The sequence below is a fragment of the Columba livia genome, chromosome 25 (genome assembly GCF_036013475.1).
Source record: "Columba livia isolate bColLiv1 breed racing homer chromosome 25, bColLiv1.pat.W.v2, whole genome shotgun sequence".
NCBI classification, from domain to species: Eukaryota; Metazoa; Chordata; class Aves; order Columbiformes; family Columbidae; genus Columba; species Columba livia.
The window spans coordinates 3113734-3141575 of NC_088626.1; the positions used below are offsets into that span (position 1 = coordinate 3113734).

General features: G+C 45.2%; 1 protein-coding gene across 8 annotated transcripts in view; it reads right to left on the reverse strand.

Moving 5' to 3' along the window:
• Positions 1-24828: 24828 nt before the first annotated feature.
• The window catches only part of LRRTM4 (leucine rich repeat transmembrane neuronal 4), a 308260-nt gene continuing 305246 nt past the window's right edge, over positions 24829-27842 (reverse strand). For all 8 annotated transcript variants that reach the window (XM_065041045.1, XM_065041046.1, XM_021280913.2 and 5 more), the window contains one exon: positions 24829-26196. In XM_065041045.1, the coding sequence (XP_064897117.1) occupies positions 25975-26196 (222 nt within the window). In that variant the 3' untranslated portion in view covers positions 24829-25974. The remainder of the gene's footprint in view (positions 26197-27842) is intronic.

Here is a 27842-nt window from a genome sequence, read left to right on the forward strand (position 1 = left end):
ATTAAGCCTTATATTAACACGATCACCCTATAACTTAGTAATTATACATTAATCGACTGGAGGATACCGCCGGTCTCATTTTTGATCTGAAATTCCATCCTGATGCAGGTTTAAGTAAAACCTGCATTTCACTGGATTAAAGACTAGTTGTCCAAGTGTTTCAACGAGCTCGGCAGACGCATCAGATCCAACATTCAGCCTCTAAGCGTCTCAAAAAGCTTTGAGCTCGCTGTGCAACTTCGGATGAAGAAAAAAGGGAGTTCAAGTTACACCAGTCTCACCAACCTTTGCCCTGTTCCTACCCCATCTTTAGTCGGTGGCCCCGAGAGTGCACGCACCTGCTGTTGACGAGGAGGATCTGACAATAGGGTAAATCTCATTATTGCATCTTCTGCCCTCCAGAGCTCCCGAGGTCAGCCGGCTTCTCCTTCTTGTGGCTTTCCACGGTTGATCTAGATAAGCCTGAGCATGAGCACAAAACCGCAGAACATCTACCGAAGGGTGTGTTGTGCACTCGCTCTCTGAAGCATCAACTTCTGAGCCGCGAGTACCTTTCATCGCGGCGACTTTTAGGTTCTCTCTGTAGTGGCCTCTTCAAGGCCCCTCGCCAAGCCTTTTCATCCAAGTCAGACAGTCACATCTGCTTGCTTGGGTAGCTTTCAACGGGCTGTTGCAGTGGAAGGAAAGGCTCCGTTGTTCTGGACCTCAGCTCTGTTTCATTTATTGTGGCTTTCACAACTGCACAGCACCCAGTTTTGAGAGGCAGGTCAGGAGGTGAAGGAAATACAGGCACGAAATATAAAGCTTATCTCCCCAAGATAGAAATTAGTGCTCACAAAGATGCACGGGGGAAAGAAATATTATAGGATAAAACCGGCTATGCACACTGCAGGGGCGGCAGTGACTTCTTTTAGTACAAGGCCTATTGAAACTACCTGCAATTGAATTAGCACTCCATGACCAGAAGAAAAGGCAAAACTTTGCCATATGAGTAGCGAAAATTAGGGCTAAAAGTCAGTGCAACTCGTATTTATGACCTCCAGTAACAAAGCTTTGCGCAAAATGAATAAAATAAAAGTCTGGTAAACAAATCCAAAAACACTGCACGTTGGGACACAGCACAAAGCACGTTAATTGTCCAGAGCGCCTAAAGAGATTTGGAGTCTGCAGCAGTAACTGAATGAGCGCTGCCCCATCTCTAAACCAAACTTATTCTGTCACCTTCCCTCTTTATACCATCTCTCCATCACCATCCCTCTTTATACCATCTCACCATCACCATCTCTCTTTATACTCACACCCTATTAATACAGGCACCTAAAAAATCACTGAAAACCAAGAGTAGAAACTGATTTCCTGCTAGTCCGTGGCCAGCAGGTCTCTGCTCGGTGGTTTCGTGAAGCACCAAGGGATTTCTCAAGGCTTTCCCAAAGCCTGAGACCTTGTCACTCGGAAGAGATCAGGCAGAATTTCCATCGCCCGAACACAGCCTTGGAGGCACAGACTGTCCCAAACTTCCGCTACACTCCGGCTGCATCGCCAACGAGCAGCGCTTCTGGAAATTGGGTCACAGGAGCGTCAAACTTGGACAGACTGAAAATTCAGAGCAGGTTCCATGGCGAGACGACCCCTGTTAAAGGGCTCAGACATCAAGACGAAACCATTTCCTCCGACAAGCCAGAGCTTTTCCGTGTTGAGACTGGTTTTACTGCCCCTGAAAGAATCCCCTTTCAGGGTTTTGCAGAAGGCGAGAGCTCATTTTCTTCTTTTCAGTACCTCTGTTGAATGTTAATGCTCACAGACGCTCCGGAGAGACTCGGAACGCGAAGGATCAAGAGCTCCTGCTCTGGAAGCGACAAGATGGTTTTGAAAGTCTTACCCTCCATCTACAATATGTTACACTGCCTATTTATAAAGTGTGGGGATAGGGAAAGATTCCACTTTTCAAAGGGTCTTTCCTAAGAACTACAGTCGTAAAATAAAACCAACCTAAAGTTAAAACCCCAATCTACAAATCCCACGTACGACACAATAACAAAGCTGAGTTTTGAGTTGGTTTTAAAGGCACCTACGTTAAAACTGTGCAGCAATCGATGAGTAGTTTGTTTTTGGGGGGGTTGGTTTGTTTTTAAACACACTTGCAGAAAAATTAACTATTAGACAAAGTGCTTAAATAGCTAGATTCTGTTTGCCATCAGAACTGACCGAGAAAGGTCATCCAAGTCCCGCACGTTAAAGCTTTTCATCCCCAGGATGAGACAAGGGCAAAGCCAATTGGGAGCCTGTGGAGAGCCCGATTTGTCTCGTTGCTTCTGTGCCAGGTGCTTGGGGGCAAAGGAGTAATATCGCAGCACAGACGGGCTGGAGAAAGGAAAGGAAACGGGGAGAAGACGTAGAGCAAGGCAGAGAGCAGGACGGCCCTGACTGATTGTATTCCCATCTCCCTGCAGGCAGGGCAGCCCTGTGTCCGTCACATTCCCGCTCTCCGTTCTGGTCCCTTCTTCTCGGCGCTCGGAGAGGGGCACGGCGCACACTGGGCATTTGTGTCACACTTACGCCAGCCGGTTCTCTAGGCTCGGCTCAGCCCCTCGGATCCCCACGGCTAAGTCCAGCCTTAAACACAACGGGCAGCCTCAGAATCTCAAGCTATTAATATATAGAAAACCCCCAAATACACTCGAATCTATTCCTTTTTACGCTCCTTAGCTCCGCATTATCGTAAAACAATATCAAAATGAATAGATTCTCGGCCAGAGGGAAGGTAACAGGGATAAATTATTACAATGTTTGTTAATTTTACCTGAAGTTGCTCAGTAACTTCCAAATTCAGAGGTTGCTCTCAAACGGAATTAAGTTTCAAAGGCTGCTACATCTCCCATCACCTTTAATGTATGCTTTGAATTAGAAGAAATAAATTACTATCAGCAGCATCCTGTTGGTCCTGTAATAATGTGCAAGTGTGGGAAAGAAAAGGCTAAAAACGACCTTTTTGGAGAGAAAACAAGCAGTGGTACCACAGAATCCTTTACTGTGATGTCTAAACCAAAACCAGAACAGCTTCACCAGGCTCCTTGGAAGTGAAAAATGCGTCCAGCCTCTAAGATAACAGCAGCTTTAAGGCTGCTGGGATATGGGGAACATATTTTCTCTAATAGTTATTTCCAAAGATGTGCAACCACAGCCAATGTAAGAGCAGACAAAAGTCCAGATTTTCAGCAGAGCTCAGCACGTTGACACCAAATGCTTCTGACAACATCGTTCACAGACCAAATGCAAAGCGCAAGCGACACGCTGAGCTATTTGGCAAATCAAGCCCAAAAGGAGAACGCGGCTTTAAAATTATATTAACCCCCAGTTCGGAACGCACGTATCCCAGTGACTGGAGCCATTTACAAGTGCTGGTAGTGTAGATACATATAGAAGATGAACATAACCTGGACCTGCTTTGCATGTTTTAATCCTGTGGGAAACGTAAAGATAACTGGACATATAGAAATCAACATTTGATCAACATCTTGTATCTGCTGGCTTGACACAGCTCTGCGGTCTTGACATTTTCATGGACACAGAAGACATGCAACACGAGGAGCCAGTCAACAACGGGCAGGGAACCATTTCTGCTGCTGGAAAACGTCATTCTGTTGAAATATGCAGCTCTGTAAGAATCAGAACGGTTGGCAATAGAATTTCAATTTGAAACAGAAGAAAGAAACGCAGCAGATATTCATTCTCAAATGGAAGACGCGCAGACGCTCGGCTTTAGTCAATAACTACAGAGTGTCCAAATAGAAATGGTCTCAGTAGTTTGTCTCAGCACAAACCAGACACTCCCCGTCTCCATTTTCACCTCAGGTCCCTCCACCATTCACAGGAGCAGACAACACCCTGGCCAACAAAAGAGCATATTACCCATTATTTCACTTCATCCATTACACACATAGATACTCAAAACTCTCCTGCATTCGCATAAACCTAAAAAGGGTGTGAAACCAGAACAACCGACTCCTAATTTATACGAGACCAATGACATCAACCAGCTTACATCCCAAAGATGAACATGGCTCTGCGAGTTAAATTTAGATGATGTGTTAACAGGCACCAATTTTCCACACTGTATTAATAGATCTGGTTGCTGCAGCGTTCCCAGAGGTGGGGGCAGCCAGATGACGGAACTGAACACAAAACCCAACCTCTGGTCTTAGAAGGTGTGGGATCTAACGTGGCAGTTCGAGCTCAGGAGGACATTTCAAAACCCAGGTCTAAAGTGCAAATATCATTGCGCCCGTATGTTGTCGGTAACAAATGTAATGTGGGATGAGTTTGCTCTAGAAACAGCAGCGTGGAACATGGAAATAACACAGACAAGTTTGAAGTGACTTCCAGTGCCACCCCACGACTGCAGAAACGTCGCAGCAGCAGCTCAGACCCCACACCCTGCGATCTCTCAGGATAGTTCTAGAAAGCATCAATGCAAAGGCTTGTGTGACACACGCTATTGATCTTCCTGCACACCCCTCTCCTCTCTGCGTACTTTCTACAGAAATAGAACAAAAGAGAAATATTTCCAACCTTTTTCTTTCAAGTCAAGGCGAGGAAGCAGCGAAACAGCAGAGCAGGCTCCCGACGAGCGCTCTGTGCGTTTCTGGGAAGCCAAGGACCATATTTGTCGGTTCCACTGGAAAACTAAACCTGACTTTTAGCTGGTGCCATTCCAGAGCGTTGGCTTTCGGCGTGCGCTGCCTTTCCGCATTAGCAAACCCAGTGCTGCTGCTCCAGCAAGACTGACATGCAAGAAATCAACCCTCAGCATCCATAAAATTGATACGGAGGTGATGGAGCAACTTCTCCCATTGTGCCTATTCCGCAAGCACCCCCAGGGCAGTTCCCTGCGATCCGTCCGTTCCTTTTCTGCCCACAACACTAAGAAATGTGCCAATTAGCAAGAGGAGAGTCGGACTGAAGTGACAAGGCTGAAGTGACAACCACAATTAGATGGGGATGGTGTGTAGGTCTCCCACTGCACTTCTGGAAGAGAAGGGTATTTGTCCCTTAAAAACAATACAACGCAATTTAAAGGATCATGGTATCTTATCCATGTTGAAGGACTTCAGCAAAATTTACCTTCGATCCTTTTGGATGCAGGAGGAAAAACAGAGCCAAACAGGGACAGAAACACATTTCAGTGGTGAAGTGACACCCATGTCAGGAATTTGATCTCTGTAACGGGTTGGGAGGTTCAAAGAAACCGAAGCGTGCAATATCTTAATTTGATAATTCAAAATTGCAATTTTAATTATTAAAATACTTTTTGTTGTAATGTAAAAAACAGTCTTAAGAAAACTAAAAGTACCTTGATCTGTGCGAAAATAAACTTTGAATCAAAGCGACTGAAGCCGCTGGCAAAACAAAGCGTGTGTTTATCTCCTCACCCACACGGTTCTGCTGCTGTTTAATATCTCACTGACTTCAGAGGGGCTTCTGAAGACCCATCTAATCGACTTGCACACAGACTCCATTTCATAGGTTTTCCTCTACATTGCTTGGATTACACAGAGAACTCTCCAACGCTACATGCACAGACAGGCAAATACTTTCCTATTGACCAATGCAGAAAAATAAATACATGTTTCTCAAGTTTCCTCTCAAAATGTATCAAGGAAATATTTGCAGCTTCAGCAGAGGTTCCACACAAGCTATGAGGAAGCTCAAGGGAGAACTGGGCACCAATCGCTGGATTTATGAACATCTCGGTCTCAAACATGTCCTGAAAATTTCTTACATCAAGACCTGTTAGCTTAGTGGAAAAAAAGAAATAAAACAACCAAACCAAAAAGCTTCTGTTTCAGTACGGAGAATCATCATATTTATCTGGACAAATCTGAACTAAGTGCTAAAGAAAAGCTGCTCGAGTTGTCCATATGCTCGAGCTAATCCTGGGAGCGCCCACATCGCACGCGCTCTGCCCAACTGCAGCAGATGCTCCGCACGTCCACGCAGCTGCTGCTGCCTCCGACTTGCTTTTCTGTGCTTTGGGATTTGAAGGATCCTTTCTGTCAAACAAACCTGTCACGGCAGCCGGAGCGCACACGTGGAGATGGAGACGGTGATGTGAACCCAAGGGAAAACGTTTGCTCCCCGTTCCTCTCGGATTTCGGCGAGCCAAGCCCTGAACCCCATCCTAATCTCGGCCTAAATCATGGACACAAGTGCTTAGTTTGAGCCACAGTTAAGCATAAACCCATCTGTTCCTGCTGGCAACAGCCACTCCAAGCTCCAGCAGCTTGGTGAGTCGAATCACTAGATTTACCTCTTTTTTTTCCAGAGAACACTCCAGAATGGGGCATCCTCACCTTCAGCTGAACGTGACACACAAAATTATGTGCTCTTCTTAAATTTTTCTAGTTATTTCAAACAAAACGATTAAAATTCCTGACTGGTACAAGGTTTCCAGCGAACGCAGCCGTTGGCGTTGCCCTGGGGATTCGAGCTAACAGCACGTTACCAAACAAAGATTGGCTTATTTCTCAAGTTTTTCCTTCAAACCCAGTGACCTTTAGGAAAAAAGAAAACGTTCTATGGTTTGAATTTATTAACGCTCGCATTTATGTACTGATACGCTTTGAAAACTTTGGTTCCCCAGATCCACCTGTCCTACGTATAAATTACAGATACCAAAGCAGAACCTACACACTTGGATCCCACCTCTATAAAACTCAGCAAGAAAATTCATGGGGTTTCGTGGCAACTGGATCAGATGCCTTGAATGAAAGCTGATTTTTGTTTTATTGTTATTGCTGCATCAGCTCATCCCTTCTGGTTCCACCCACATGGCACCGATGTCACCCCCAAGATAACAGACCAAAGACCTGAGCCTGAATTTACTCCTTCGGGTTCACCAAATTGACAAGATACAGCATCAAGAGGCAGAAAATACACTCCAGCTGACTCTGGAATCAACTTTCAGTTGAGTAGCTTAAAGCTGCATCCCTGCCCTCACCATGTGGCACTGGATTAAAGTCTTTAGCTCTGAGGAGCATCATCTCATCTCCTCCTGAATTCCTAAACAAGCCTTTTTCAGCTCAGCATATTCAAGTCAGCCAGGGGACGTGGGACTGTTGTTCCGACACACTGGGATGTGGCAGACCCAGATCAGCCAAGGGACACGTGTGTCAATTCAATCACAAGAATTCCAGCTGTGTTTTGTGTTGCTGTTCTTCAGCTCTGAAGCTTTTCAGGGCTGTTGGTGATGGGATGTGAGTGGCAGGACCAGATGAGACAGATGTGCCATCCCAGTAACAACTGCGTTAGAAAAGCCACGCGAATGGTGTACTGGTTTTGTTAAAAACAGGTTTCTCTTGTAGTGAATTTGCCTGTCAGCTAAAGCTTCATATTAGCTGCATTTTCCTGAAGATAAATGTTTTGTTAACATAGCAATGGAACGCGAGGTCATTGCTAAGGATGGAAGAGAATGGATGCACAGCTCGCGAGAGGGGCAACACGAAACAGGTGACCAAAAAACTGACCAACTGAAGTATTCCATCCCATTCATGTCATACTTCATATAAAAGTGGGAGATGACGAGGATCTCGTCCCTTTTCCCTTATGGCCGACATTAGGAGAGCACCTTGCGAGTCGTCCCTGCGAACTGAGGCCAGTGAGAGACTGAATCCAGCTCCGATTGGCTGCAGAGTCCAGTCCAGGACTTCGGGTGCCGGCTCTGCAGTTGCTGAGACTTTCAAGATTGGTTTTGTATATTTTGTATTATTTTCTCTATTCTTAGTAGTAGCATTAGTAAAACATCTCTAATTTTTCCTACTTTCTCCTCTTCTTTCCCTCCCAACTGCCTGTCTGTAGCGGGAACGGGGGGAGAGGGGGTTAACAATACATCTGCCACGGTTCTATTGTCACCCCACAATCAAACCCCTCGACAAACAGCCGTTTCTCCTGCCCTTCCCACAACCGTTTATTGTTTCGCTCCCCATGCCAAGATCTTCCAGCCCAATGACAAACACAGTCACTCCCTAACACAGCAGAGTGTGTCAAAATGAAATAAATAGATGCTTAAAAAATAAAGCACCTTGCTATTTAAGACACTCGAAGTAACCTGGAAAAGGGAAACAGCGCGCTCCATTACGGACTACAACAAATATTTTCCCTGCGAAGGGTTTGTCTTCCTGGCGCGCTCAGATCTCATCTTTTGCCTCCCTGCATCCGCACACGAGGAGGTTTCAAATCAGGAGACGCTTTCTCCCCAGGATAGTCAGTCATCCTTGGAGAGACGCTAAAACGCAAAAACAAAGCTGTCATTTCAACTGCGAACCTGCTTTCCTGGCAGCCAGGACGGCAGCTCCGCTCTTCGGGGTGTTGAGAGGCTTCCCTGTGGGTTGGTTGGCAAAAACACAATAAAACAAGTTATATTTCAGGCAAAAAAAGTCATGGCTTGCAACTTTTTTCCATAGCACGGCAAAACAAAACGAGACCTTATGACAGGGTTTGAAAAAGAAAAGCAAACAAGCCAACGCAGAGAAGGCACCTGAAGTGATGAGGGATTGAGGTTCAAATTGTCTTCTCTCTGGTAGGGTGCGAGGTGGTGAAGCTGAATCACCGCTATCCCAGGGGAATGTCCTGTTCCTAAAGATCCGCCTTTGTAAACCGGTCCATACACAACGCAGAAGCAGCTCAGAACAACGCGGTGTCTGACCTGACAGTTTGGGGTGTAAAATGCTCCTCTGGGATGTGGGGAGCGAGCCGAGCGGGAACCGGGTACCCAGCTCAGCCCGTCCAGGGGGATTCTCCACCAACCGCCCGCTGTTTTGTGCTCAATCTGCCTGTGTCAGCCTGGAAATTTGGGCAAGGAAAGTCATAAACAACACGCTTCACCGAAAAGCTTTTGCTTTTGAAAGACAAATACTTTGCAACCAGCACATTTTCCTAAGAAAACTGCCTCCCTCGGGTCTCCAAGTCTGAGACGTGCGGCATCCATGTGCGCACAAGACAGAAAAATACCCTGGAAAAGACTCAAAAACCAGCACAGGGAGCACAGGCAAAACACCTACGGTTCCTGGCAAATATATCACAAGTGAGAACATAGTAAAATCTCAAATTGCTTTGCAAGGTGGCAATTTATAGCCAGGCTGAGGCCGTGGTTCCACATTAGTACCCGAGTTTAACACATTCGCTCTCCCCCAGGCTCCGGTTCCCCCATCCCAACCTGAGGATCACTGTCTACCGCCTCGCACCCACGCGCCAGGAAAACCTTGACGCTTCTATTCGAGCGGCACTCAACCTGTCGTACAACGAAGACGTGCTCAGTTGAAGCATCTCAGGCTCTGAGCAGACCCCGCCGAACTTCCCGCAGCACATCCAAGACACTTGGGATGCTCCCGTCCCAAATCCCAGCATATTGCCCCAAAGCGGCACCGCCGAGCTTTATCTACATCAAACAACCACTTTTGCAGAGGCACCCAGGTTACTCTAATCTCATTAGGCCCACTCGCTATTCGCCATCAGTTCTGCAAACCTACAGCACCTCCTCCCTGCACCCACACGCATCTGGTCACAATCATTTTCCTTCCTAAATAAACTTCAGAGCACAAAGCAAAGTTTCTAGGGCTTTTCTATTTTTTTTTCTATCATCTCTACACTTCAGCTGCTTATATCCTATTAAGCGTGGCTGTTCCACATCTGGATATGCCCTGTCAGGTGTAGCAAATGCTACAGAAGAGATAAGCAGCGTTCAAGCCCCTCTGTTTTGCACTGAAGGATACACACAAGCAGCCCAAGGCAGCAAACGTCAGCTCCAATGAATCACCGCTTTGACTCCACTGGCAGCGGAGCCTTTACAGGATCAGAGCTTTTCCTATCTCCAAACACAAAGGAAATGCTGGTAGCTACATTCTCAGTCTGGCTCTTTACTTAGTCTATAATCCACTTCTCACCTCGATACATCAGAGCCGCGCTCCTCCCTTGGAGATTTACCCCCGTTCAAGCCAGCAGCAGCTGAAAAGCGCAACACCGGTGCGAGAACTGGGTAAAAACACTGTAATGCTTAAAAACACTAAATCGCAGAGATGAAACTGGGCTCAGTTTCAAGCAGCAGCGAGTCACCGTGTGAAAAGCGGTGCCTGCTTCACCTGGGGGGATTTTCCCGGTCCCCTCTGGCTGGAAGCATCATTTCAAAACAGCAGCGGGTCTCAGGTGACTCCTCTCCAAGGAAAGATGGTCGGTTGTTCTCCTGCACCCCAGTCTGCCCACGCTCACCCCGCAGAACGAGCCTTATTGATTTCAAGTAAGTCAATTAGGGTTGAAGAGCAAGACAGCTACAGCAAAAGCCCAGGAACTACGGTATGATTTATGCAACATCACAGATTGCAAGTGGCATGGCAATTCAATCCCAATTTCCAGTTATTTGCTTAACAGAAACAGGGCTACAATCAAAGCCCAGTTTACTCTCTTCAGATGCTGCGTTTGCATTTCTGGGTGCTGAGCAAATGCTTGTCAAGGTGTTTAATGGCCTCAAGTTGTACCAGGGGAGGTTGAGGTTGGAAATTTGGGATCATTTCTTCCCCAAAGGGCTGTGGGGCATTGGAACAGGCTGCCCAGGGCAGTGCTGGAGTCACCATCCCTGGAGGGTTGGACAGACAGAGATGAGGTTCTCAGGGACAAGGGTTAGTGCTGGATTTAGGTTGTAGTTGGACTCAGTCTTAAGGGTCTCTTCCAACCAAAACAATTCTGCAATTCTACAATTCACAGCTTTGGGATGTGCAGAACAGCCCCTTCTGAACCTTTGGGTACCTGCCCGTGGGGCGCCTTTCTGCTCCCCAGCACCCATTTCCACTCATTTGTAGGCATTTAATACTTTTCAGGACTGTTGTCAGATCCAACTGGAACTGGTCACTGGGTTCGAACGCACAGAGCGCCATTGCCTGTGTCTTGTTTTTTTTTACGCTTCCCATCAGTGTGCAGCTTCAGGCAACCCATTCTCCTTCTGCTTATCCATCTGTGAACGTGAGGGAGCATCCACCTTCCCCACGGTGCCAGATGCTTCATTAATTCTACGGGTGAAACTCGCAGGACCCAGCCGGCACCCGCACCCCATTCTGAGGCTTTTGGTGCAAAGGGAAGAGCGTGCGAATAGCAGCACACGGGGAGGTTACGAATGTGAAATCCCGCTCTGCTTCTGAAGTCAAGTGAGGCGGGTGCATCTGTTATCGAGCCACTAGAGGAGCATCCCCATCGCTCAGGGGAACGGCTGAAGTGCATCCACCATTTCTCATGTTTAACGGAGCTGTTGCTTCATTTCCACCGGCCGCACATTTGTGCTCTTTAAAACCACCCGCTGTCATCTCTCTCGCCCTCCTCAGAAGTATATATATTATTTTCAATATTTCTAAATTTTTGTGATACCTCACCCAATCCCAGTGCCCTAAGACTCTTCTCTAACACGGCAATGACCCCGAAGGCTCCGACTCAAGCTCAGGTATATGCTTTGTGGATACTAATCCAAGCTTGTTTTACAAGCATATTCACGAGCAAATGCTTCCCTACACATCATCCACTATTTGCTGTACTCCACAGGACTATTGAAACACTTTCCTCCAGAGAGCAGATGCCATATGGGTATGTAGGCTCAATTAGCACATGCTGACAGATAGCAAGACACTTAAAAAAGGAAAATCAAAGTCTTGGCAAGCTCGAAAAGTTCCTGTATCGATTATGTCATATTGCATCTTGCGGTGCCTTAACTTCTGAGCTTTCTGTGCCGGGAAAAGAAGGAAAAGAATCGAAGAAGCAATAGGAAAGATGAAAAGGAAGAAGATGGAGGGGGCTCTTTAAGGTTGGGAGCGATGGGCAAGTGACACGGCAAAGAGCATCTTGCCAGCGTCCCTTGCCAAGGGTGGGCAAAGGCCCTTCCAGAGCAGACGTTTTATTACTCACACGTCTCTGACTACCCAAACTGATCTTAAAGCACTCTGGCATGTCCCAAGGGTCATTAGAGATGACTTCCTCCCTGCATTCAGAATGAAACGGCTCTTAACCAAAATTAAACCGGGGCGGCTTAATAGCATTTCGAAATTGACAAATCTGAAACAGCTAATTTCTTATTCCCCTCTTGCCCGTGCAATTAACAATGGGAGAAAACTTCAAGGTTTTCTCTCTTAAGAAGCACTGAAGAATCTTCAAAACCACATGAGACAGAAGAAAGCAGCAGCCCCCCTGCGATTAAAGGATCTGACGCCACCCTCGGTGCTGCTTGGGGACTCGGCCAAAGCTCAGGCAAACGTACCGAAGCAAAGGCAGAAACAGCAGCTGGTTTCCCCAAGTGGAAAATGGATGTTACGCTGAGATAGGGGCTCGTCCTCTGCTCTTATCACAGAGGGATGACTCACTGAACCCCTCCCGACCGGGCAGTGTACGTGTTTGTGTACCTGCTACTACATCCCGCAACTGCAGCACGCAGGGAGGACCAGCTGGACCCAGCACTCGACCCTTCGCCTCCTGGTAAATGACCATCTGCACCTGCAGACACTGTTACACACTTCAATAACAAAAAAAGAAAGAAATAACAGAGAACGATACTTCCCAAGCCCACCCACGTGGCTTAGAAGCCGCTTTCAATTTGCAAAATAGAACAGGAGTTTCAGTATCTGTAGCAACCAGGTAAAGCTCCTGAGTGCTGTGATGATTTTTGAAACGTGATTTAGGCTTTTCGTTGGGATAATATTGTCACAAGAAGCGTGGTGGCCTTTGCTGTGAGAGCCCTGTGCCCTGCTCCTCAGCACGTGAATTTACAACGTGTGAGTTCAAAATTCAGAGAGGGGAAAAGAAGCCACTCAACTAAACACGGAGCAGCTGATGCAGCAAGTCAGAGCAGACCACGGATGCTCTACAACAATTCAGGCTTTTCCATTTCTGATTGACGCATCAGGCAAAAGCAAATGAAGAAAAAGCGACTGGGACAACCTGGAAGGAATCAAATTGCCATTGCGGTGATTTGTGATGAGCTCCAGAAAGAGCATCCAGCTCCGCAATGGTTTTGCTGCAGCGTCTATTCCATCGAGGCTCCGACACCGGCACAACGAACATCTCATCTGGAGAAGCGTGAGAATAGGAGAGGGACAAAAAGGTTCTCTCTCTTGTCTCTGTGTCAAACAGAGGAAATAAAGGATGGAACCAGCTCTTCCATGTAAAAACCAAACCTGATAGGAAAAGAAAACATCCCATGCAAGAGTCTGGTGAACAATACGCCAGAATAAGCAAGCACTTGGATGTGTTAATTGCTTTCTGATGAGATCTGTGTGTGCCAGCATGGAGCAGAGGAGGAACTGGATGGGAAAGAGCACTTACAGCCTTTCAAACAGACCTTCCCGACGTGTCAATGACCAACACATCCAGCTCAGCTTCCAAAGAACGGCGGCGTATTTAATTTATTTATATATATTTAATATATCCTGGATGGAAACAAGCTCAGCAGTGAAGACTCAGCACTGAGTTTACAGCAAGAACTCTGTACTAGGGGACGTGGTAGCTGCAGGTCTGGTTCAGAGGGTGCTGGGCCCTTCTCAGTTTCATCCCAATGGTTAAATATGGAGCTGGAGGGTGGCACCTCAAAGCTCCAAGTTCAGTGTCCCCAGGCAAAAGGTGCTGTTAAAACTACAAAGACTCAACCGTTCGTTGTCCCAGTACTTTAGGGAAATACATGGGGACTTGCTGATTGAACAGCACCAGCAAGCAACCCACTGCTCTGCTCCCAAAATCACACTGAGAACCTCCCTTGTTCACCTTTAGGAGCATCAGCTCGAGGGAAAAGATTTGAAGATCACGGAACGGCCTCACATCTGAAGATGGGGACAAATTACCTCTTCCAGTTGATGAACCAGCAAAGGGGAAACATCCTTGGCTGGTTTGAAGAGGGAAAAAGACACAGTTACACACAGAAATAGATTTAGACAAGCAGAAGAGCATGTTGCAGAGCACACTCCCAGAATGTTTGCAGAAACCTGCTGCAAAGCCCATGGCAATAACTTGAGCCGTCGACAAGACGCCGGCTGGCAGCCTGCAAGCCATCTATTGCCGTCCTGGTGCTCTCGCTAACGTATTTCACCAGCCGGTTCCATCACCCGGCGCTCGGTTTGCTCACACCCCTTGGCCACCGCTGGCCCTGCTGCTTCGCTCGCCTGTACGAAGAAACGGACCCAAAAGGGGGCGCAAAAAGGAGCAGTTGTTCATCCCAGAGCGGCGCCTCGGTCTTGATTCCCCGCCAGCTCCTCTCCCTCTTCCCACCTTGGTTTCTAAAGCGCACAGATGTTAAACTCCAAGTGCTTCGTTGCAGCAGCTGCTCCCCTGAGACAGGGTTTGCTCCCCCGGCTCTCCCGTCTGTCATGGGCAGAAGGACAGTTTGGGCTCTCATTTGGGAACGCTAAACCCCTCCGCTGCCACACTGACTGCAAAAACCTTGAAAAAGAAGGTTGTTTGCCTCCCTTCTCTGGACTTTTTGCCCTCCCAGGTTTCCCCTCACTCGGACGCCAAAGTCCACTCCGCAGCAAGAACTGCAGCACATTGCGATTGCTCACACTGAACATAATTGAACAAAGGCTGAGATTTGGTGTAACACCAGTTACCTCCAGAAAGCAAAAGCTACGGGGAATGGAGTGAGGAATAAGGAGAGAAATGGTGCGGTGGTGTCTATGGCACAGGGTAAGACGTGAGATAATTCACATCTCTCCCCGTTAGGCCCAGTCACAAAGACTTTGGGCTGCGGTATCCAAGTGATAACATAATTTAAAGGGAGCAATTTTTTCTCTTCTCCGGGAGAATATTAACGGAGATACAAAGAAGGAATGTTGATTTAAGCCGCTATCCAAAAAACCCCTCTGCTGTTCTTCTGCATTAATAACTTCTGGATAAACTGAACTTTTCTGCCAGGTTAAGTTAAATTTAAGTCCTATTCCAAAAATATCAAATTTCTTCAATTTTATTAAAATTGAGAAGCAGTTTATCAGGGGTGTATTTTCACGACAGACAGTTCTCGGGCACTATATTTTATATGGATGTAATTATTCCATCTATTCATCACAGACCCACAAATCCAACCTCCCAAAGTATTGCTGTGCAAGGCTCATTGAATCCAGCTGATATTAAATATCAACAGGGCTCCACTATCAGTTTCTGTATCTGAATGCTGCAATATCAGCTATTACTCTTCTATATTAAAGTTGTATCTCTGGAAAAGAATCACTTCCCTCGGCAACAATGCTAAATGTTAACTACCTTGAATATTTCAGTCACACATACATTATGTATAAGATTGTGATCTGCTAAACAATAATAGAGAAAAACAGAAAGCGACAAAAAGATTTGCTTTGTGAAAGATTTCTTGCTGTTCTCAAGGCACGCGCTATACAAGCAAAAAAATATTTGGAATGATGTGTCAAGTCTCCTTATTTTTTTCAGCAGAAAGCTGGTTTAGTGTTTCCGAGAGAACAGAGCTCTGCAAGCAAAACAAAGCGTTGAAATAAAGTGGTTAATGCTATTTGTAGGACAGAAATGCCTACGGACTCCGAGCGATGCTGTGAACTATGGACGGCGCTATATGTGCAAACCAGAAGAGCTTCTTGCCTTTCCTATGCGGTTGGATTGTAAACTCTTCACAGAAACAGCGCATACATAGATTAAAGCACTATCATATATATATTATAGTGCCTTGATGCCACTGCTTCCCAGCAGCAATGGGAATTGTTGGGTTATTCCCAATTGTTGGGTTATTCCCAGGATCATGGGGTTTAGGAAAACTCACCAGACAATCTTAAGCCTCAAACTGATTTGGATACCTGTGACCACACCATGCAAATTATTGACCACATTGTCAAGTTACACAAACCAGCGTTAGCATCAGGTTTAAATTAATGTTTACATTGATAAGGCAATGGAAAATGACACTGTTGCGTGCGTTCCGCAAGCTAATTCCACAACCCTACCTGCAAATATTTGCAAAGCTCCAACTCAAGTCATTAGGCTGGATACTTACAAATCATTTGGAAACTCCCAGTTCCTGTCAATAAACAGTGACATTAGGCATTAATGAGTGAAACTCCCCGTCGTTCCTTGTTCAAATTCGCAAGGTGGTTCTTGATGCTGTGGCTGAAGAGTTAACTCTGGTTCCAGTTACGCCAGGTTAAGATGCACGTCTGTATTAATCATCGTGATTTAGAAGTGATTTAAAGTAGCGAGGATGCTGCAGAAAAGCCCATGAGGATGTGACTTTTAGGGACAGCGTATCTATTCCCTCCTGGAGTAAGATCAGGACGCCCTTGCTCACCATAAGTACTGCTTGACTTTTTATATGTTCCAACTAATCCCACCGAGAGCACTCGTGCTGTTCAGTGCCGGTATCTGTGCTGCAATCCACAGTTCCATAGCTTCCACAATGAACTTTTAAGCATACAGAACTTTAATATAGATTCTATAGTTACAGGTGGCAAGCCTTGCTCGTTTATAAACCCATTTTACAAAAGGCAACTATTATGGATCAGTGTGAAATGTTACAGGTGTTCTCAAAACCCTAAAGGTCAGAGGATCTTTAGCAATATTATAATTATTGAATGATATACTCAATGATAGAGATAATTTCAAAAAGAAGGGCTATTTTTTAGCTGCAAAAGCATCTGTAAGCATCGTAAAATGGCATCAGAAAAGACGAAAGGTCTCTGCAAATTCATTACTGAGGATAAAATCCATGAACTGCGGCTCCTCCAGGAATGTTCACTATAAAACCAACCACAAAGCCAACAGTGACAAATCATTTCAAAAGGGAGCTCCAACCACTTCATGGGCACCATAGAAACAGCACAGAAAAGAATTGTTGATGTTTCTTTAGGATCCTTGCAGAGTAAAACTTGCAATAGCTATTGATTTTTTGTTTTCTTCACAAGTATATATATACATTATTTAATATAACTGAACAGTTTGTAAACCAGCCTGCTTGTGCTTTTGAAATATTGATGCCTTTCAGAAAGGTTGAAACCTCTACCGAAAACCTCAATTCCACATATGAAGCCTGAAGTACTGTAGCTTAATCCACACAAAAGCAAAAACTAAGCATTAATTGACGGGCTGCTCTTTATGGTTTTTAAATGCACATGTTTGTGCTCTGCTTCTCCCTTCCTCTCCTTCTCCTTGTTCAAAAAGGACTTGTTATCTTTGCCAAAGCTTCATTTCTTGCAAGCTCAAACATTTCCACGTTAGGCCATCAACCTTTTCAATTAGCACCATCACTCCTGCTACGGCCACGGAATCAATTACTTCAGAGAAGAAAATTCCACATAAACAAGTATCAAATAATCTCCACAGACAATAGTCAGCTTACCCTAAAAGGCTTTAATAATATTTGCATACCTTGATAGGAGTATAGGTGGCTTTTACTGGGGAGAATTCAACCACACTGTTGTAATTCACACTAAAACAACCAATGAATATTTCAGGATAACTACTCATAGCCAGTGTGCCAGTCTCCCCTACGCCGCATCATTCTACGACTGAGATGCACAAGAGATACAACCAAGAGCAAGTATTTGAATCTAAGGTCAATCTCCACCCACTGCTGTTACCAATTAGCATTTCTTAAAGGCTTTTTCTGCACACACTTCGAGACTAGTGCTGCAAATATGCTAAAATCCTGCATGCTCTGCTAATGCAAACAAGAGGTAAAAGCTTCTAACGTTTGCTACGTGTTATTTCCACAGCGGTTTAACTCGGGCAGGCACTTACAAAAGGGAAACTGAGGCACGGAGCGCTGAAGAGGCAGAGCTCAGAGGAAAACGCAGTTCAATACATTGATACACTCACAATGATCTTACAAACTCTATGGATTTAGACTATAGAAGGAGGAGAAGATGAAACAGCTTACCTAACAGCACAGATCACAGTCACTTCCTACCTCTCCACGTTACAGGATCCATCGCAGTTGTTAACAACAAAGTGTATTTTGGCTGCGTGGGCACCTGTGTGATCACCCACACCTGGGGAGGGCTGAGCACAAACACCTGCTGGATTACACCCACCTGGCAGGAACAACCGCTGACTGACTCTGCATTCAAACACACGCTCTGCACAGCCCCAGGCCGTGTCTGCCCAGCACCGCAAACTCTGCTGCCCAAAATCAACCCCGTACGTACAAGAGACACAGAAGCGCCACGTGAGGTTCCCGCTGCGGTGAAGTCTCTGATCCCTCCTTTGGTTTGACTCCCCATCCCAACCCATGTGAGGGTCCTCTCAAGGTGGAGCTGCTCAGAGTTTCCTCTTGCTCTGCTCTTAGTCCCGGTTCAGCTTTCCCCTCCACGCTCTAGTGGAACTTCAGGCCTGTGTGTGTATTTTTATGTACTTATTAAGCTACCAAGCGTGAATAAAGATACAAATTCACTGTGCACGGCAGAAATGCGCAACCGAAGCCTTAAGAAGTTCACACAAGCGCAGCTTTCACCAGCATCCCTTCCTACCCTCTACATCAGCTCATTTACCTCTGCACTTGCAGATGCCACGACACCCACTAGTTCATCTACATCTCTATCAACCTGGCTTAACCGTCTGTCGTTTCCATTATTTATCAAATAGTGTAAAAGCGCTCCACGAAAAACACGCTAAAGCAGCGGGGCCTTGCCTGGATGAGCTTATCACCGAAAAGGGACAATAAGTGACATGAGAGGAGAGCCAGGTGTGCACAGAACATCTGCCAAAGGGACCGGACAAGACAAATTCCCTTCCAAATGTATCATACTAATAAGCACAATAAGTTGTAATCAGATAGTCCCATCTAGCTCAGACACAGTTTTACCAGCGCAGAGCCCTTCTCCACAAGCCTGTTTGCAAAGTGAAAGAACAACACAGAGCGACACAAATCCTACCCAAAATTGCCAAAAAAATGGCAATTATGATCCCTTCACTCGGCTATTTAGGTGTGCCGTAATTATTCACCAAAACCTTATTGAATGGGAATAAAACATATCAATTAACCGCCGTTAACCAAAAGATGCTGGAGTACCTAGATTGGTAGCTCTGTATTCCTCTTGTTGATAGCAGTTAATACGTTTTATCCGTCTTCACTATGGCATTAACACATACAGTTCTTAAACCAACTACATTTTCAAACTCAACAAGTTTAAGCAAAAAGACGACTCCATGCTGATCTACCGGACCAGAATGAATTTCAAGCACTACTTCAAAACTTATTTGCATAGATAAATACAAGCTAGCGTGCATTTGCATCTCAACGGGTGCCATTTCAGCTCTTCAAAGACTCAGGCCTCCTTATTTTGGTGTATTTTAAGAGTTATATGCTTTAAGTACTTACTTGGAGTGCACAGAAGGAAGTTCACTGCCGAGATCTGCTCCTACAAAGCCCCTCAAAGCAACTGAATCGGAATGAGGTGCCCAAAGCCCCTTCAGGTGAAGGAATTTAACCCTAAACCCGACCTAACCCTTCCCTCAGCTGTGTCTCACCTTCCAGCTGCTGCAAATTACTTTGTTCTTTTTAAATCAAGGTGAAAACTCTTTGCTAAAGCACCAAGTAACTGTAGATGTTCTTTCAAACATTATTCCTCAGTCTGTTGTTTCTGCAAAGCGTTTTCTAAGGCCTCTTACCCGCTCTAGAATGTGTCGGACAAGCTCATAAAACACTTTGTTTCTCAGAAGGCTTAGCACCCCTGTTATTTTAACTCAGGCTTTCACCCTCATTCCTTCCAATTCTTCTGAGTCATTAGAACAGGGGCAGATTCGGTTCCGACCCATGAAGCAGCCGTAGGTCCAGCGCATCACCTGAGCCAGACTGGGAGCCCAGCGAGAACGTGAGCTGTAAATCATTCCCAAAGCACCTGCACGTAAACTGGAAACTAATTAATATCGGAATTATCGATGCACCGCAAATCTTGCCCAAATACTTTATCCGAAAGTCTGTCACCGCTTTACACTTCACAGCACTGATATATAAACCATCGAGCAAACAGTGGCATGTCCAATAAATACTTTATGAGTGTTTGCCAACAATTTATCTTACATAATGTGATATAAATACACTGCAAACACTGCAATGTTTGAGTGTGCTGCTTATAAATTATAACCTGTGTACCATCAAATACAGCTTATAGAAACATTTGTTCCTTTGCTCAATACAAGGAATTTAAACAGGAGTCTTGGGGTTCAGCAGTAAGAAGTACAAGCCTATTTCCAACCCTCTTTACAGCCGATATTCTGCTCACGTGCTCTTTTACATGTCTGCATCCATCTGTTTTGCCTCAAATGACCCTCAGATAAAAAGTTCTCCACGCAAAATTACCTTTTTCTTAAGTTATTTACAGCAGCCAGGTCCCAAATCCAGGACGGGCTCGTGTGTGCGCCGAGCGCAGCTATTAACACCAATTCATTTTCCTATTACATCTCTTAAATTCCCAGTATTCCGGTTTGTCAAGCTTCAGAGAATACATGAGAAATATGCCTAAACGAGCCAAATTTTCTTCATGTCTGCCACAACCTCAAAAACATCCTATAGGGACAGATGTATCTAGAGGAAAGCGCAGATCCCAGGGCTTTACGGTGAGAAGATACTGCTGTGCTCAGCTGGTCTGAGCTCCTGCCAACCCGGGACCCTGGGGACACCGAAACCACGGGGATTTCCCCAGAAACATGCTGGGCAGCCAGAAAAACCAGGTTGTGAGCAACCCCAATCTCCATGACCTCCAGAGGACCTTTCCAACCCAGGTTGGATACCCTACCATTTAATTTGGCCAGCCCTCTTGCTTTTAATGAATTAAATGTCCACATGGAGTTAAGTTCAATCTCGCCCTAAAAATTCAGCCTGAATAAACAAGCAAGCCGCAAAATATATTTTGTTCTAAATTGTTGGGACGTGCATTTTTTATTTTTCCCAACAAAACACTAATACCGTTGCATACGTGAGCCTGCTCGCTTTTTCCATCTCTAAATCCCCAGATGACTTTGGAGGAAAACGCTTTCTCTTCCCTCCTTCATCAGCCCATCAAGATCCCCTCGCTCCCGCTGTTCTGAGAACACACTTTGGGCAAACGAGAGTTCTTCAGATCACCGGGGAGTCCCGAGCGCTGATTGAAAGTCACGACCTACCGTAGGTTTTTTGCCTTATCAACTTGATTCTGCTTGACTTTTGAATATAACCAATAGCGCCGGGGGGTGGCAGGGAAGAGGGCAGACACAGAGGGCTTTTTGGACTTGATAATTGATGTTTAAGCGCACCTACAACAAGGCTTTTCTCTGTAGTGTGCAGAGGAATGGACACAGGAACTCAACAGGAATAAGATCTATTATTATACCTGGCTCATCATCTGCATGGTGCCCTCATGAGAGGCAGTAACTCCTCAGTTACCCAATGCTGCCCTGCAGATACACGATGTTGCAGCTGCTTCTGAGTCTGGACACACTCTCCTCCGATTTTGAATACTTCCTAGAGGAAAAATAAATACAATCAAATCACTAAGAGCAGCATGAATATGTTTAGCAGCTTATTTGTAGCTATTTAGAAAACTTGTCTTCTCTGTAGTTCGATCATACATCAGAAAATAAATAAGAAATTATATATATTGCTCGCTTAATTTTTAAAGTCACCTAAACAATTGTCTAAGGTGATGTACCTAGAGGATGCTGAAGCTCATCACGTCTTCAAAACAAGCGGATAATGTTCCCATTCATCTCCGCAGGCCACCAAAAACCTTGCAAGTGCTGAACCAGCGACTCCATTGCCTTCCTGCTTCAAATGTGGGTTTATTTTTGCCACACTAAAATACATCTTAGCACAGTAACAACCAACATGTAACGTACCCCTTGGCTCCAGTCATGACGGATATAATTCTCTTCTGTAGACTAATTTACTTTAACGTGCCTACGTGTTATTCAAACGCCAACCACCGGGGTTTCGAAGCAAATAAAGGGCGCTAAGTACTAGTGAAATAACTGCACGAGAAATAAATGCAGGATCTTGTGGTACCCAACACTGTGTTTTTAAGTTTCCTTATTCTGCATTTGACCTGCCTGCTTAAGTCTTTCTGTTTAGCTCTCTTACCAGTGCAGTCAGGTTGGTTGGGTTTTTGAGGAAAGAGCTGGTTTAGTCTTATTTGCCACTGATAATTACACTAACTAGCACATGTTGTGTGCCCCCCAAATCTTTCCCCCTGTTTTCTGGGGAAAAAATGAGAGATTTCTTGCCCTCTAACAAGCCCAAACTCAACCCAATCTGTCAGAGCCCTCCTCATTGCTCTTAATGTTATGAGGAATGCTTGTGTGTGAGCAATAATAGATGTCAGGTAACTTATTTTTCTTAATTTAAGGTGATGATCCAGCTTGACGGACTCTCAGCCTCATCAACTCCCCTTTGCAGAGGTTTAGAAAAGCAACTAGTGACATTTAAAGGAGCCCGAATGCGAGAGCCACCTAAAAACTTCTAGGTAGTACATTAGACTCTTGAATCTATGAAAACTCTAGATTCCCCATGTACAACATGCCAAATTCCTTCAGGGACTCTTGCCACTGGGGAGTGGTGATCAAATCGTGTTGATCAATCTTCAGGACGCCTGTAATTCATTCCGGAAAAGGGCAGCTCGTTCCAAAAGACTCTGAAATCTCACAGCAAAATATTGCCAGCCCTGGAAATGATTCCGTTCGTTTTCACAGGCTCTTTTTCCTCGCTTGCAGCTCCCACTCACTGCATTATCAAAACAGAATAGTATCAGCGCCCTACTGACATTCGCCAGACAATTATTAACTTCCAGAACCTGTTATTTGGTCGCATCGCTTGTTGCCTTTTGCACAGCACAAAGTTCAACAGCTCTGGGCTGAAGGTCAATCTGGTTCTTTATTTTTCTTGCTTTTCCGGATACCGCGGCACTCTGGGGCGCTCGGACACCGCGTGATGACCAGAAAGATGCCACCACAAGCAAATATTCATTTCTCTTTAGCAAGGCCCTGTTTACTAGGAGAGGAATCATTAGGGAGACGGTAGAAAAATGGTATTTTTGGGGTCTTACCTGGGTAGCCAGTGAGTTGCTGCATCCTCCCTTTCAGAGCACAGTCCCTTCCATCACAAGAACTGTATCAAGAGCAGGAGAAAGACCTTCCCTAAGAAGAGTTTAGACATACTGTTAAGCTGAAGTTGTAATATAATCACACGATTCCAGGAACTGACACTTTAAACCAAAAAACAATATGAAACTCGTACCACAAGACCGGAGATGTATTACAGTTCTGATTTTTTGGCATTATGGCCAAAGGGCAAGTTTTTCATCACGTTTCTTTGTCTTTAATTGCAGCCACGGTAGTTTAAGTTACAATTTCTATTCTATCTAGAGTCCCAGATAGGTTTGTATGGAGCCGTTATAGTTCGATCACCATGACCAACTATATGAATTAGTTCAAGGGACCATGCACACAGCCGCATGTTCTGTTCTCCTTGGGCAGCACGATTCCCAATAATCGCCAAGAAAACCCCCCAAATCACTGCTAATCTGATTTTAGATCAGGAAATGAAAAAAAGGGAGTCTATTGAATTTGACCTTCCCTTTCAGTAGTCACAAAGTGGCTCTTCCCAGAACAATGCGGGGAAGTTACAATGAAGATGATTATAAATTGAATTAAAAACTAAACAGCTCTTCTCCAATAGTCACATAACCCTGGCAAGCTTGGGGATTAAGGAAAACAATATATAAAAAGATGATAAGTACAATAAGTACTCCTGCTTGACATTTCCCTCCCTGGTTTTGCTACCATAGGGTAGCAGATACATAACTGCTCTCTTCAAAATGGAACCAGAATTACCCAACAGTCTTTAATGAACCTTATAATAATAACATTACCTTCCTCGTCTCTCAGGAGCACGGGGATGCCGTTACGCTTCTGAAGCTCATCGAAATGGATCCCAGCGCTGATCCGGAGCCCACAGGAATCACCGGGAGTTCTTCCATTTTCAGCTCGATGGGCTGTGGGTCAATGTTTTAAACTCGATTTAAAGGAAAGCAGCGTTTCGAGCAGCTCTCTCCCTCTGTCCGCAGCGGCGCTGAAGCTGACGCATATCAAGCTGTCTATTGGAGCCGGTGTAAACTCATCACCTGGCCTCTCACTCCATTTTCTTTTCATTTCCTACCCAGCGCTGAATTCTAAGTGCATTACCTTTGATGCATCGAGTTGACTTTGTAGGGCTGTGTTTCCCTGCAAGCTGCCTAGCGCACACAACGCGGCCATCCATACACACTCCTCCTTTCCTTTCAAAGAAAAATAGATCAGTTTGTCAGGCGAGAAACACATCAGACAATATAACACCATACATGTGATACAAGGCTCAACACCTCCAGGAATTCATTAAGCCCTTAACTTGTGGCCAAGTGTATTTCTCATAAAAACATCCAATATAAGCGCTTGAAACAAGCGTTAAATTCATTATGTCCTAAACCCCGCTGTTATATTATTCACCCTCCAGTTAAAAACTTATACCTTATGTTCTAGTCTGAACTGCCTTAGCTTCAGCTCAGGTCTGTATCTGAAAAGCCTTCTGAAAGAAGAAACAAAAAATACCTTTAGGAAAATAAATAAGTTATTTCTCCCTCATCCCCCCTCCAGGTTCTGATAAAATCACCTCTTAACCTTTTCTGAGACGAAGTCAAAGAGATTGAGCTGCTTCTGGCTCAGGGTATTTGTTAAACCTCACAACAATCCTTGAGCTCCTTTGTAAGGGGTGAAACGGGACCGAGCGTCGGTCCGTCCGTCCTCGAGCCGCCCTGTCGCACAGCGAGAGAAATCATTCAAACGGCAGCTCGGCTGTGGTGTCCCAACCACAAAATAATAGCTTTATTTTTTTTGTTTCCACCACTTTGTTGTTGTTGTTGTCATTTTATTGATAAAAACTACACAAAAACTAACTGATCATCATAATTAATTAAAAAAAATAATAATAAAACAAAGCAAAAACCAATGTTACACATTCTCCTGTGGTTTAGAAATTGTGTCAGCCAGTGAGTTTCACCGAATACTCTTGCTTTGTAAGATTTTCCTTCTGCTCCGTTTCAAGCACATCGCTTCCATTTTGGTTCCCAAACGTCCATTAATTTGCTTACAGCACCGCTGGATGGTCAAATCTGAGAGTCGTTACTGCGCTGCATGTTCTCCCCTTTTTTAGAGCCCAAAAAGTAATTATAGTGTCAACGATGAAGCACAATGAAGATAATAAAAATCAGAAGCACCCTCCATAGTGTACAGCCTGTGTCTTAAATGTACATGCACCCGAGTTTCTTTGTTTCTGCTGCATCAATTGCCAATGTCCTTTTGGTTCAACATAAGCTTTAATGCCCATGGCTGAAGTTTGAAATATTAGCGCTTGACCATTAAAATAAAAAGAGGGAAAAAAAAAATCAATCAAACCAACAGAAAAACAACCCCCCCAAAAGAAAATAGATCTCTATCTTTTGTTTGGTTAAAAAGAACAAAAAATATTAAGCAAATCTGTGAAGGATAATAAACACTTAAGAAGGAAACATGGCTGACCCACCCCCCAAACATCACCCTCCCCATCCCCTTCACTTTTTACCTGTGGTTCTCTGTCCCTGGAACCGTGCAATGTAGAAAAATCAAATATACAAACAAAACTCTTAATCCATCCCTTTATGTAGCTAGAGTGAAATCTATTTTTGTTTTTTTTTTTTTTTAATAAGAACTTGACAATCTCTCTTTAATATTTACATTGAGGAATTTGTTGGAAAGTTTAAAGCAAAGAAAATCCTGAAGTTCTCAGCGTGTACTGCCAGACAGCACTTCCACAGTCCGCGGAGTTCATCCCCCTTCCCTTGGTCTGTGTTGGAACATTTGCAACTGGAATGGTAGATTGATTTAGTTTCTTGCCTTGGTCTCTTCTGAGATGAAAGGTCCCTCGCAAGAACCCCCGCTCCGCCACCCGAAGAAGTCGTCCCGGCGTTAGTTTGGTATTCTCTCGATGTAGATGGCCGGGGCGGCCGACCGCGCGATGGTGGCGATGAAGCTGTGGTCTCGACTCAGGTCCAGGTTGGTGGTCTCGGCCTGGTCCCGGCCCACAGCCTCGTACCCCTTGTTGACATGGAGGGGCTTGTGGGCCTGGCAGTACCCGATCACCGGCTGGTCGTAGCTGTAATAGGGTAAAGTCTTCATGTGGTGAGGAACCTGCGCCAGAGAGCGAAAAGGAGAAAAATACGTTAATAATGGGGTTAGGCGTGCGTTTGTACAGCATCATCTGTGTTCATCGCACAGTTTTTGCAGCAAGATAAACCAGTGAGGATTCTGGGCCGTCCGCAGCACACACTGACCCCTCGGGAACAGGATTGTGTATCGGTCCCCACGTGGGGATGGATGTTCCACCTGCCCCGAGGCTATGGGATCACAGACCCGTGCTGGATCCGGATCAGAGGGGGCTACTCTCCATTTCAACACTGATATTTGAGGGTGGGTTTTCCAAAGGGACTCGCGTGCTGAGTTCTGACCGCTTTTGGACAATCTGGCTATGGAGGGTGAACTGCAAGCTGCTGGTAACGCAAAGCTTTTAAAAATCATAGAAAAGAATCATTTCAGTTGGAAGAGACCCTCAGGATCGAGTCCAACCATAACCCAACTCTAGTACTAACCCATGTCACTAAGAACCTCGTCTGAACGCCTTTTAAACCCCTCCAGGGATGGTGACTCCAGCACTGCCCTGGGCAGCCTGTTCCAATGCCCCACAGCCCTTTGGGGAAGAAATTGTTCCTAATATCCAATCTAAACCTTGCCCAAGGTCACCATTTCCTGGGTTCTTCACCTTTCCACCTCACTGAAACCCTATAGGAGCGGCTTGAGTGATGCTCGCTGGAGCTGAGCAGATCCACAGCCTGGAAAATGCTCACGTACTTGAAGAGTCTGCGAGATCTACCCTGAATCAACACGATTCTGATTCTTTACATAAATACCCAGGAGCTGCCAACCCCCCCATCTTCTTTTTTTTTTCCCCCTTTCCATAAATGTTCTATGCTTGCAAATGTTAATCCTGCAACTAAATATGATTTATGGCGCAACATCAGATACCAATCTTTGCAGATAATTTTATCATCTGCAAGAGATGAGCTGATGGAGTCGAAAGAAATAGGCTCTTAGGGAGACAAACCACGCGCTGCAGGAGACAGAGGCAAGAGTTTATTCTACCGCCGCTAGAAAACCTGAGCTCATTACAGCTGGAGATGGCCTACACATAATTCAATCTTGTAACAAACGCCCCTTTATTTTCCACATTGAACTTCAAGTGAAGACTACAGAGCTAATTTATCACAGATTTCCCTTGCAGGGCACACTTCATTCAAAAAGGTATTAAAAAGCAAAGGCATTAGGATAATTGTTAAATTTTGCAGGGTTAGGGTTCCTCTTGCATTCGATTCCTCCCCTGCTTCTCTGCAGAAGGCTGGAGAGATTCCAAACCTCTTCCACCAGCGAGAATTCAGCTGAAAATGTCATTCGACGTGACAGCTGAATGGCAAGAACGCCGAAGACAAGCTGCTCGGGAGAATTTGATGGGACAACTGTGCTCGCTTGTGGATCAAATTCAGCCTTTGCGCAAGAAACTATAACTCCCTTTGGATACAGCGATATCCGCGCCAATTCGTATCAGGGCTGGAATTTGTCCTCAGCCTTTAAGGCGGCTCTTGATGGTTCTATAAAAGCCAAGGGCTGTTTGCGTTCTGGAGAGCTGAGAGATTGAGGTCCCGGCTTTACCGCAATAAAACACAGTCCATTACCCACCCGGGTTTGCTTGTTTTCTCCCCTTCTCCAAACGGGAGTCAAAAGGA